Source organism: Neoarius graeffei, chromosome 22, assembly GCF_027579695.1.
Source record: "Neoarius graeffei isolate fNeoGra1 chromosome 22, fNeoGra1.pri, whole genome shotgun sequence".
Taxonomy (NCBI): Eukaryota; Metazoa; Chordata; class Actinopteri; order Siluriformes; family Ariidae; genus Neoarius; species Neoarius graeffei.
In genome coordinates this window covers 18,666,640-18,679,866 of record NC_083590.1, presented here as the reverse complement: position 1 = coordinate 18,679,866, position 13,227 = coordinate 18,666,640, and the positions used below count along the sequence as shown (strand labels likewise).

The following is a 13,227-nucleotide window of genomic DNA, read 5'->3' as shown; positions in this document are numbered from 1 at the left end:
TTCGTCTCAAATGGCTTGATTTCAGCTGAATTTTTCTGGTATTGCGCAAGGTAAAAAAAATTGTGCAAAAAGCAAAATGTGAGAGATATTTGACCAAAGTTTAATATAAAATAGAATTACATTGGACTTGCTCCCGAATTTACCCATGATATGCACTTTAACAAGCCCGAATTGTGGCACGTCACTTCCAGATATCTAGAACTTGACAACTGAGATGAACCAATAGCATCACACTTGTTCTGCAAGGCTTGTTTATCATCACCAGACGTTCAAGTTAAAAATAAAACTTGATCACAACAATTTAGCAAATTTAAAAGTTAATTCTAAAAATCCAATCAAATTTTCTGTATCCATGTGATTTCTACTGGCAACAAAATCTGCGAATCAAATCAACGGACTTCATTTTTATGACATTTAAATCTCACTTGGCAAGATAACGCATACGTGGTATTGACACAGATACTAGTAAACAATGGCTGCTGTCATAGCAACACAATTCTTGCCATATATATAAAAAATAATAAATCTCTTCTCAGTGAATAAAAACAAACAAAAGCATATAATCACACAAAAATATGATTGGATTTATTGCTACACCCAAGCACTTGACACTCTGGCATCTTTAGGGTTGTTTACAACAGTTTAGAAGCGATATACAGCCGCTTGGTCTGAGCTTCAGTAAGTCGTGTGGCGAGGAAGTGACGTCACAATCTCGGATTCTCTGATGTAATCTGTACTCAGAGCGTGACATCTGAACCTCGGAGAGAGGGAGGGTTTTGGATAACTTTAGAGTCGGGGTTCTGTAATGAAGTCACAGATCGCCTCAGTATAGATTTAATTTCCTGTAACTATTAACATTTAGGAACATTATATTTAGCCTAACATGTGTGCAAGAATATTTTAGCACTTCACTTTTAATCTTGACATATTCTGTTAAATTTACACAATTTGAGAGTTAATAAATATACAATATATATAGGTGTTCCTAATAAAGTGATCAGCGAGTATATTAAATTCCAAAGTGATAAATGTGCCTTGTAGTGAGTTTCCTCGGGGCTTCCTCAGATTAACTCCCCAAATGCCGATCCTGTCAGGTGAGAATCCCACCAACGTGTTAGAACTAAATGACTGACGTGTTTATGAATGTGTTGTCTGTTCCCCAATATGGAAATGCAGGAACACCAGAGTCTTCATCACACACACAGATGTTCATCAAAACCTGGGGAAAAAAATAAAAATAATTCAGTCTTATATAAGATTTGAGTTCTAATATTTAGCTCCAACAAACAAGAACTTCCACAAGATCTCACAGGAAAGTGAGCAGATGTTTCCCATCACATCACTGCTCTTATCCAATCACAGGCTTTGGAGCTTTTTAAACAGTAACACTGTGGTGGGTTTGATCTCTTGTTCTACATGTAGATTTAAGTGCAGACTTTAAGAAGAAGCCGAGGTGAATTTTACAGGAACGACAGAAGACAGTGTGGAGGTGGAGAGCAGGAAGGAGTGTCAGAGTGAGTCAAGTGGCTCCTTAAATCACATATTTGTGGCAGTGTGGCATTAAAGATCATTTTACTGAGTTTTGAGGAGAGTTGAGAAGTGTGCTGCTGATCAGAAACAGGGAAAAGCTGAGATCATCTTATTCAGACAAAAGCAGCAGGATGAAGTCAGAGACAGCAGGGTGTCACAAGGAGACGAGGTGCTCATTTACAATCACTCTCATGCACTCAGACGGGACATTTTGGAGACTCTGACTGACTCCATCTTCTGCTTTCAGATTAAATTTAAATCAATTTTACTGAACAACAAACAGCATTAAAGACAACTGGGAGGAAAAAGTTGGATTAAATAGAATAGAGCAGGGGTTCTCAACCTTTTCTACTTTAAGACCCACCTATTCATACTTGTAACGAGTCGGGGCCCATTAAAAAAGATCCCCAATTATTTTGGCTCATCTATTCTATCAGAATCTAATAATCTATTGTAAAGTGTATTAATGGGATGCGATATCACTCCCTGTTACAGATTGGAGCCCAGGAATTAAATAAATACAATAAAAGCAAACTGTTTTTAATTGTAGGTATTGTATTTAAAACTGTATGAATGTGCCAGAAGTGAACATAAAACCATGCAGGACATTCTCAGTCAAAAGGGATTAATGATCCAAAAGTGGAGTCTGGTCTTTTAACACAAGAACTTATTGCCATGTTTGCATACAACAAACAAACAAGTTATTAAGACCGAGAAGTCCACTCAAAAGAAGTGGATATAGAACCCACTCAATGGGATAGACCCTTACACGCTAACAAAGAAGGATTTTTCCTACGAGTTGGAAAATTATCCATCCATTGAGTTCCCCGACATCTCAAACTACCTGGTGCTGCAGACATCGTTCTACATGCACACACAGATGAGAACCTGGAAGAGCATGGACGTGTACAACTTTTTATATGCGGCTGAGTTAAAGATCTGGGGATCAGGACACTACAAGATAGACGGCAGTAGACGGATCTAAGTGCAGGAAGAATGCATTATTTATTAGCAGGTGTGATATTTAAGCCAAGTTTATTTGTATTGCGCTTTTAACAGTCGACACTGTCGCAAAGCAGCTTTACAGAGAATTAAAGACTTTAAACATGAGCTAATTTTATCCCGAATTTATCCCCAATGATCAAGCCTGTGGCGACGGCGGCAAGAAAATAACTCCCTCAGACAACATGAAGAAGAAACCTTGAGAGGAACCCGACTCAAAAGGGAACCCATCCTCATCTGGGTGATAACAGATAGCATGATTATAAATAACTCGCTTCTATAACTGTGTCCTACAGAGTCACAAAGTATAACTGTGTAACCAGGAAATTCATTATAGATTTAACATGAAGTTGGTTTTGTTGACGTTATAAACTGTTCATGATAACTGCAGTCCTAAAGTTAGCAAGTCAGCTGTAGTCTTCAGGCATAAATGTATTACTGTAAGTGTCCAGAGCGTCTTCCAATTGGGTTTATTATTATTTATTTTTTTTTAACAAAAGCAAAACAGAAAGCAGAGTATTTAAACAGCGTTATAAACATGGCTAGAAACAAATGTGACCGTGATAATGACAATACTTTGCAAAGTCTCTGTGAAAACAGTGTCCGTATCTGCGTGTGCTGATTGCGCTCAAATCAGTGTCAGGTGTTTCCCATAATGACTGGGTCCCAAATGCGCGCACAACACACTCCGTGAGCACACGCGGCCGTTTGAGCTGTGTCAGACTCAAGCGCGCAAAGGATGACAGTCAAGTGTTCACCTGCAGTGTGACCACAACTTTTAGCTCATGTGTACATCACCATGCATTGCCACCAAAATGCCTCATTTTCATCGATAACCCACTGCAAAGCATCGCGAGCTATAGTGCGACCGTAGCTTAATGAGGCGGATGTGACGTCGGATGCAACCCAGTAATTTTACCTTGCTATGAGAAAAAAAATTTAACTTCAATTTGGGGGGGGGGAGACAACTAGCAGGCTACTAGATGGTGCTTCGCAGCCCACTAATGGGCCACAGTGGTTGAGAAACAGTGGAAGAGAGTGAAAATTTCTAAAACTGCTTTCATTTCATGGCCTGGTCATGTGATATTTACTGAAATTAAAGAAAAAATTATCTTAAAATTATTATTCTTTTTTTCAACATCTGCCTCAACAGGTTATCACTTACCAGAGTGTCTGTAGTTTGTAACGCTGATCATCCTTAAGAGCAGAGAGCAGCTCCTTTCCTGAGTCTCTGATTGTATTCCCAGAGAGACCCAGTTCTCTCAGGTGTGAGGGGTTTGATCTCAGAGCTGAAGCGAGAGCAGCACAGCCTTCATCTGAGACACCACACTCCCTCAACCTGCAGAGACACAATGACACACACTTCACTGCCTCAGTTTATGAACATCAACATTTGTTTTTTTTTTCTTTTGTGTGTGTGTGTGTGTGTGTGTGTGTGTGTGTGTGTGTGTGAGAGAGAGAGAGAGAGAGAGAGAGAGAGAGAGAGATGGGAATACATGATTAGTGTAGGATGGAAATGATTTTCATTGGTTTTGTAAACAGACTTTCTTTGTAATTTATAACAGTTTGATTGTTCAGTGTTGTTTCTGACAGTGGACACATGAACAGAGACTTTAGTGAGTTCTAGAGATTTCTGCAGCTGTTCTGCTCTCCTCTGCTTTCTCTTTCACCTCCTTCAGTATTACATGCCGGGCTCTCAGTGTGATTTTTGCAGGATGCCTCAATCTTAGGCAGAGGAGCAACAGCACTGAATCTGCTCTGTGTGCGTCCATGGATTTGGCCTATTTTTTTTTTTTTGCCATTTTGTGCAATGGAAGTAGCTAAGCTGCTCGCTGAATAAGGAAGTGACAGTTCACTAGTTAGAATCATAAATAAATTTCAGAAATTAATGCAAATAATCAACTTTATACTTTCAATTTATTTGCAATATTTACAAATTATTCCACCACTGCAGGCTCCGATATGCTCAAGTTTGAGACGTCAATCATGTTCTTTCCCGATTTACTGACTGGCAGTTGGTTACAAGGTTCCGCCCCTTTGAGAGATCTACCAATCCTAATAAGGAGAAGCCCAGGTCCAGGTGGGACAAACGAAAAACGCGTTATCCAGTAAAACGCTGAGATTTTTTTGATTCACTAAAATAATGTCTGCAATGTCTCTCTCAAACACGGTTCACATTTATTTTTTTCCCTTTTCATATACTACCTCAATTCCTCATGCCATCAGACTTCTCAACTCTGAGGAACTGGTCTGATTCTCACGGACTGTTGAACACACCACTCACACTACACTCTTTAGCCAGTCAACAATAATGCACTATTGCTTTACAATGTCTCTCACACACAAGGTTTACATTTATTTATTCCCTTCTCATAGACAACCTCATTATGCACACTCAACTCCGCACTTTATGTTGTTTGTGTAGTTTATTGTCTGCAGTGTTGCACTCTTGCACTTTGTTGTATTTGTAGATTTGTAGTCCTGTGATTTTTTTATTTATTTTTTATTGGATTTCATCTACTCACTTTACACGATACAATAATAAAAACAAGAGAGACAGAGACATACAGTAAAAAAACTAACAAAACTTAACTATGCGTGTAGATGAGGGGCGAACTAACGGACTCGAGGTCCCATAAGGTAAGTCCCATTTACAAAACACGAAAAAAAAAAAACCACATTATATTACACTACAAAAAATACAACAAAACAGCGCAACTCACGCGCAGCAGTTCATTCTATGTGTTGATCTGCAGTATGGGCAAACGGTTTTCCAGGAGCATACGCGCTGGGGGTCAAAAACAGATTTTAATTTTTCAAGATTGTGAATTCTAATGGTCTTTAAAAAGAAAGTAGCTTCCAGATTGTCTAATTGGGAGAGGGAGATTATTCCAAATTGGTACAATTCTTTTTTTTTTTTTGGGTCATCTTACCTCACCTTTTTACAGACTTGACCTGGCCCTCTGTGCCTGAGATCCAGTCCCAACGCCACACTCAAATATCCTTCCATAATCGTTAATACTTAGCCATACATATTAGGGAAGGGAGGATGGAAGCTGGAATCTCTTATCTCTGTTTATGTACTTCATTTATTAATTTTTCCCACCACTCCATACTTTTCCCACCACTCCCTCCCTCCCTATGCTACCGTCTTCCCTCCCCCACTTCATCTACTCTTGTTATATCTGGGCTTCTGGGATGGCATGGTCGGCCCCATCCTGTCTGGCTGTCAGGTGGGACTGGTGTTGGTTGGTGCCATTGGGAGGGTTGATGGGTCAGGGTTCCCCTCCGGATCAGGGTCCCGAGGTTCTCTCGGCGCCCCGCCCACCCCACGCATGCACTCTGATACCTGCCTATTCTTGGTATTGCACAGCGCGCCTTATCCTCTTTTAAATGCTCTACACATTAGGAAGCACACAACATTTGTCCACCTTCAATAAGAACAACATGATAGACTAGGGCGGGGGAGGAGTGCATGTGGGAAACCTCTGCAGGTGCTTCGCTGCACTCCTTGCTTCTTTTAATGCAAATACATCTTAGAGGAGGCTTATATCTTTGATTACATAGGGTGTGGGGGGCGTGTAGGTGGAGATATGGGCAGGTTTTCACCCTGCATGCCCTCTTCTTTTAATGCAGTACATTTTAGAGAAGGCACACATTCTTGTCATATACAGTCATATATAGGATAGGTGGGGCGTGTTGTGCGGAGGTTATGGGGGGCTGGTGTCGGTGTGTGGGGGCCCGGAGCCCTGCCTCATGCAGTACCTCCCCTTCCCCTCTGTCGTCCCATCATGATTTAGCTTGGGCAGGGGCGGCTGGCACCATAGCCATGAACAGGTGCTCAGGTAGTCATCGTAATTAACTATTAAATAACTATTATTTTTCGAATTACTATCTATAAAAAATTTACTAGCACAAATGATTAGCAAATAAAATAATACTCCCCCCCCCCCCCCCACTACTCTCCTTCATTACGATCCAGTTTCCTTCTCCCTGGCCTGACACAGACCAGCACTGTTTATATACACACACACACACACACACACACACACGTGCTTACTATCACAAACTCCGCTCCCCCCCCCCAACATATACACACTGTCCCCCCACCCATAACTCAAGGCTCAAAACCCCTCCAAATCCCCCCCACCTACCCTCCTCCATCTCACATGCGCATTCATTACCCCTAACCAACCCCACCCAGCCTCCCCTATACAGCAATATAGCTCTTGTTTATTTTTGTCGAATTTGTCTCCATGTGTTCTGTTACATCTCTTTGTTAACATATTAGTAGTATTGTTCAGCCTTTGAAATTGTTGTTAATGTTACGTCAGTGCTTCTGTTGTATGTCATGTGTATGTATTGATTTGTTTCATTCTGTCCTTCTTACTTTGTATTTGTTAGCAAATAAATTAAAAAAAATAAACAAAAAAAACCAAATTGGTACAATTCTGTTAAAATAGGAGTCTCTAAACAGTGAGGTGCGAAAACGCATAGGCTTGAGATTTAAACTTGTAGATGCACTTCTGGTTCGGCCGCTTGATAAGAGAAAATGGTTATTATTGTGAAAGCTCACTAGCTTGTTTAGACATTTAAAGAAAAAACAAAGATCTCTACATTCTAAACTGTAAGAAATTGGCAGCATATTCAGATTGAGTAAGCGCGTTTTATAATCCAGCCTTAATTGATGGTGGGGATGACACCCCAGGATGAAGCGGGTTGCGGGCCTCTGGATGCTCTCCAGTAACTTAAGATAAGTAACAGATGACTGGGGTGCCCAGACTTCGCATAGCCAAGATTACTACGCACAAAACACAAGTAAAGCAGTTTCTTGCGGTCAGCCCCTATGAAGCTATTACAATGACGACGCAAAAAACTGCGCTTGCGATTAGCCTTTGCGACAATGATGGAAATGTGCAAGCTCCAAGTAAGCTTGCACGAGATTGTGACCCAAGATCCTTCTGGGAAGGCACAACTGACAAGACGTGACCTCCCAGGGTATAGGGACTGGCCGCAATAGATGGAATGTTACTTTTGCGTTTTCTTGAAATTCTGGGACATTCGCACTTATCTACATTAAATGAGAGCTCCCAGAGCTCAGTCCATTTAAACACAGAACACAGATCATGCTGCAACAATTCACAGTCGTTAGCCATCCTTACAACCCTATAGCACTTGGCATCATCAGTATAGAGAGCCATTTTGGTGTTGGTACTTATCACTTCAGAGAGATCGTTTATATAAAGAAGAAACAAGAACGGTGCTAGCAGGCTGCCTTGAGGAACCCCAGAGGTAACTCTCGCCCATGGTGAAAAAGCCCCATCCAAGAGAACACGCTGAGTTCTGCAGCCAAGGTAGTCCGCAAACCAGCTATGTAAAGAGCCCGTAATACCAAACAGGGAAAGTTTGTGAAGAAGGCGACCGTGAGGGACCGAGTCAAACACTTTACTGAAATCTAGATAGAGCAGATCGATTTCCTGTCCCGCATCCAGCACCGTCCCTAATTCGTGCAAGACCCCAAGAAGCTGTGTTACACAAGATCTTCCTTCAATAAAACCATGTTGCAGCAACAATAGCAGATCAATAAGCTTTGTGACCAATTTGCATAAAACGCAGTGTTCACAGAGCTTACTAATGATGGACAAAAGGGAGATCTGTCTATAGTTCGAAATGTCTGCTTTGTCACCTTTTTTGTATAGAGGACAGATGTTAGCACTCTTCCACTCGCAAGGTAACCTTGCAGAACTTAGTGACTGGTTGAAAAGCATACAAAGTGAAGGCACGAGCTCACGAGCACACTCCTTTAAGATCTTGGGATGGATATTGTCTGGTCCAGGAGTCTTAAGTGGATCAAGGCGATTAAGCGCTGACAGTACGTCTTCCTCAGAATAAGTCAAGTCAAGTTTAACTGGACTCCAAACGTAAATCTGTGAAAGGCGTTGAAGGCAGATTGTTGGGGATAGAAAAATCGTAATTAAACACGGACGAGAAGTAATTATTGAAAGGATTTGCCTTCTCTTTAGCTTCGCTGAATGAAGACCCATTCAGGTTGACTGTTTCCGGTATAGAAGAACTTTTAGATAGACGACTGAAGTAGGTCCAAAAAGGCTTGGGCTGAGAAAAGCACGAGTCCGAGATATCTTTGATGTAAGATGCACGCTTAGCCTGTACTAGATATTTAAGGTCTTTGCGTAACGAGCGAAATTTATCCCACAGGCTCGAGCTGTCCTTGCGAATGGCCTTTTTCCTTGCGGTATTCTTTTTGTGGAGCGCGTGAAGTACTTCTCCGTCGAACCAGGGTGGCATAACAAACTTCCTTATTTTCCGTTTTGGAATGAAACGCTCAACCTGACTCAAAAGAGCAGACTTCCAAGAAAGCCAGTTTTCTTCGATTGACTGATCCGGTGAGATAGCACTTGTCAGAGGATTATTAAACAAGTGATTTCTCAAACCTTCAAAGTCAGCTTTTTGAAGATTGAACGATTGCTGGCTGATGTTATTGTTTTTATTCGGAACTCTTGAAGTGAAATGCAAATCAAAGGTTACTGCTTTGTGATCCGACTTCAAAGCGACGCCCTCTCCGCCAGTCACATCGATGTTGGAGACACCTTCAACAATAGTGGTCAACAATAGATCCAGAATATTGTTTTCGCGTGTCGGAGATTCAATTAGCTGGAACACATTTTGTCTACAAGTTGTTCACAGAATGAAAATAAGGTTGAATTCAAAGAGTCACAAAAACCAGAACCTTCGATCCAAGTCACTTCGGGGAGGTTAAAATCGCCAACAAAAACCAACCTGTCATAACTGACCGAGCTCAAGATGTTAATAAAATCATGAAGCCAGGCGACGGAAGCGCTTGGGGGTCTGTAAAAAAACCACTAACAGAACCTTTCCGCAGTTATTAGAGATTATCTCTATAGCCAAATGCTCAATGACCGAGCAGTCGCACAACTTTACTTGTTTACAGGGCAAAAAACTGCGACAAGCAATCAGTACTCCCCCTCCTTCCAAATCCAAACACCGCAAACTGTCCCTGTCGCATCAATATAAATCATAGCCCCATGGCAAAACTTCAGAGTCCGAAATGTTATTATTTAACCAAGTCTCTGAGACAAATACCATGTCAAAGTTGTTAGCGTAGACCATGTCTTGAAAAGGGCGCAGTTTGTTGCCGGACTTGATGCTGCGAGCATTTTGATAAAAACAGCAAAGAGAGGGAAACTTGTGATTTGAGTCATCAGACGAAAGAGTGAGATCTCGGCTCGACCGAGCGCGAGCCATAGAGCCTGCACACACTCGAGTAGCCCGTCGCTCAAGGATGACATGATGTGTAATGTAGCACCATGGTCCTGGAGAAACCTTCTTGTGTTTTAACTGTGTACTGTACCAACTGTATATGGTTTAAATGGCAAATAAAAAAGCCTTGACTGTGATATTGACAAGCCTTGACTGTGATATTGAACGACACCAAAACTGATGAATAAAAGAGACACTTTGGGAAACGTTTCATTGCCGCATTTTAATGAAATGTGAGGGGAAGCCGGGCTTCCAGTTAGGCCTGTAATGATAAATCAATAAATCACTTAATCGCACGATAACTTTTAATGAGCTCGATAACTTTTCCAGCCACGATAATTTCTATTTGCATGCTTGTTTGTTTTCCTCGTCTCCCTCTCCAGTCTCTCCAAAGAGACTGAATGTCAAAAGCCTTGACTGTGATATTGAACGACACCAAAACTGATGAATAAAAGAGACACTTTGGGAAACGTTTCATTGCCGCATTTTAATGAAATGTGAGGGGAAGCCGGGCTTCCAGTTAGGCCTGTAATGATAAATCAATAAATCACTTAATCGCACGATAACTTTTAATGAGCTCGATAACTTTTCCAGCCACGATAATTTCTATTTGCATGCTTGTTTGTTTTCCTCGTCTCTCTCTCCAGTCTCTCCAAAGAGACTGAATGTCAAAAGGCTTCTATCAGTCTCTACTGACTCCTCTCGTTTCCAGGTCTCCAACCTTTTTTCCTCTGAGAGCTACTTTTACAAAATAAAAATGGCCGAGACCTACTCATGTTTTGTAACATTTATTCTCATCGCTCATTTCGAAGAAACAAACTCAATAAGCTTTCTTTTCCCGAACATTTACGGTACAATATGTTACTGTCCACATCTCACATTCTGTATTAAAACATCACAAAAATAGTATTATTATCGTTATTATTACTACAAATACAGATATTATTACTTATTCACTTATCCTTGTTATCTACAGTGGTGCTTGAAAGTTTGTGAACCCTTTAGAATTTTCTATATTTCTGAATAAATATGACTTAAAACAACTTCAGATTTTCACACAAGTCCTAAAAGTAGATAAAGAGAACCCAGTTAAACAAATGAGACAAAAATATTATACTTGGTCATTTATCTACTGAGGAAAATAATCCAATATTACATATCTCTGAGTGGCAAAAGTATGTGAACCTCTCGGATTAGCAGTTAATTTGAAGGTGAAATTAGAGTCAGGTGTTTTCAATCAATTGGGATGGCAATCAGGTGTGAGTGGGCACCCTGTTTTATTTAAAGAACAGGGATCTATCAAAGTCTGATCTTCACAACACATGTTTGTGGAAATGTATCATGGCACGAACAAAGGAGGTTTCTGAGGACCTCAGAAAAAGCGTTGTTGATGCTCATCAGGCTGGAAAAAGTTACAAAACCATCTGTAAAGAGTTTGGACTCCACCAATCCACAGTCAGACAGATTGTGTACAAATGGAGGAAATTCAAGACCACTGTTGCCCTCCCCAGGAGTGGTCGACCAACAACGATCACTCCAAGAGTAAGGCGTGTAATAGTCGGTGAGGTCACAAAGGACCCCAGGGTAACTTCTAAGCAACTGAAGGCCTCTCTCACATTGGCTAATGTTAATGTTCATGAGTCCACCATCAGGAGAACACTGAACAACAGTGGTCTGCATGGCAGAGTTGCAAGGAGAAAGCCACTGCTCTCCAAAAAGAACATTGCTGCTTGTCTGCAGTTTGCTAAAGATCATGTGGACAAGCCAGAAGGCTATTGGAAAAACGTTCTGTGGATGGATGAGACCAAAATAGAATTTTGGTTTAAATGAGAAGCATTATGTTTGCAGAAAGGAAACCACTGCATTACAGCATAAGAACCTTATCCCAGCTGTGAAACATGGTGGTGGTAGTATCATGGTTTGGGCCTGTTTTGCTGCATCTGGGCCAGGACGGCTTGCCATCATTGATGGAACAATGAATTCTGAATTATGCCAGTGAATTCTAAAGGAAAATGTCAGGACATCTGTCCATGTACTGAATCTCAAGAGAAGGTGGGTCATGCAGCAAGACAATGACCCTAAGCACACAAGTCGTTCTACCAAAGAATGGTTAAAGAAGAATAAAGTTAATGTTTTGGAAAGGCCTGACCTTAATCCAATCGAAATGTTGTGGAAGGACCTGAAGTGAGCAGTTCATGTGAGGAAACCCACCAACATCCCAGAGTTGAAGCTGTTCTGTATGGAGGAACGGGCTAAAATTCCTCCAGGCTGGTGTGCAGGACTGATCAGCAGTTACCGGAAACGTTTAGTTGCAGTTATTGCTGCACAAGGGGGTTACACCAGATACTGAAAGCAAAGGTTCACATACTTTTGCCACTCACATATGTAATATTGGGTCATTTTCCTCAATAAATAAATGACCAAGTATAATATTTTTGTCTCATTTGTTTAACTGGGTTCTCTTTATCTACTTTTCAGACTCGTGTGAAAATCTGATGATGTTTTAGGTCATATTTATGCAGAAATATAGAAAATTCTAAAGGGTTCACAAACTTTCAAGCACCACTGTATGTCCATGTCCCTGTATCACACTTCACAAAACTATTTACATGCACCAAGACATCTGAAAATGAAATGTTATCATGGATCACTTACAATTTCTACAAACCAAGAATCAAAAACTTTACGCAACAAAAAACTTTGGAAAGTCCGGGTCCGCTTTGCAGTGCGCAATAAATCCGGAGTGACGACCCGTCATTGCAGGTGCTCCGTCAGTTGTAACAGACACCAGCTTTTCAATAGGGATATTTTTTCCACAAAGTAATCCTTTACTGCGTTATAAATATCAACTCCCCTGGTTGTAGTTTTCAATGGGAGTAAGGTCAAAAACTCCTCTTTGGTGGAAAAGTCGTCAAACACCATCCGAATGAAAACAGCCAGCTGGGCTGCATCACTGCGGTCCACAGACTCATCGCACTGAATAGAGAACCATTTGCACCTGTTCATGTCCGATTCCAGCTGTTTTACCGCATCCGCAGACAGCGCAGACACACTCCTTGCCATGGTATTGGCACCAAGCTGTACATCGGGAATAGCAGACAAAATTTCCTCCTTATTTTTTATGGTCCCTGAACAACGTTTCACCCACCGCGGTCATGGCCTCCTTTACGATCCCGCCATCGGTGAACGGCTTTTTCCGCTTCGTTAAAACGTGCGCCACTTTAAACGAAGCCTCTGTTGCTGAATTGGCCTTCTTCGCCGGTTTGGTGAACAGAGACTGTTGCCGTTGAAGCGTTGTCTTCAGCTCCGTTATCTTGTCTTTTCGTAGACTGCTACCCGCAGGAATGTCCCGCGAAAAGTTGCCGTGGACTTTGGTGAAATGGCGCTCCACATTAC

At 41.3% G+C, this 13,227-nt stretch overlaps 1 protein-coding gene across 21 annotated transcripts in view; it reads right to left on the bottom strand.

Annotated features, from left to right (window-relative positions):
- Window positions 1–563: 563 nt before the first annotated feature.
- LOC132870726 (protein NLRC5-like) overlaps window positions 564–13,227 on the bottom strand; it is a 930,547-nt gene continuing 917,883 nt past the window's right edge. For all 21 annotated transcript variants that reach the window (XM_060904521.1, XM_060904530.1, XM_060904519.1 and 18 more), the window contains 2 exons: window positions 3,698–3,871; window positions 564–1,219 (listed from right to left, as the gene is read on the bottom strand). In XM_060904521.1, coding sequence (XP_060760504.1) covers window positions 1,213–1,219; window positions 3,698–3,871 — 181 coding nt within the window. In that variant the 3' untranslated portion in view covers window positions 564–1,212. The remainder of the gene's footprint in view (window positions 1,220–3,697; window positions 3,872–13,227) is intronic.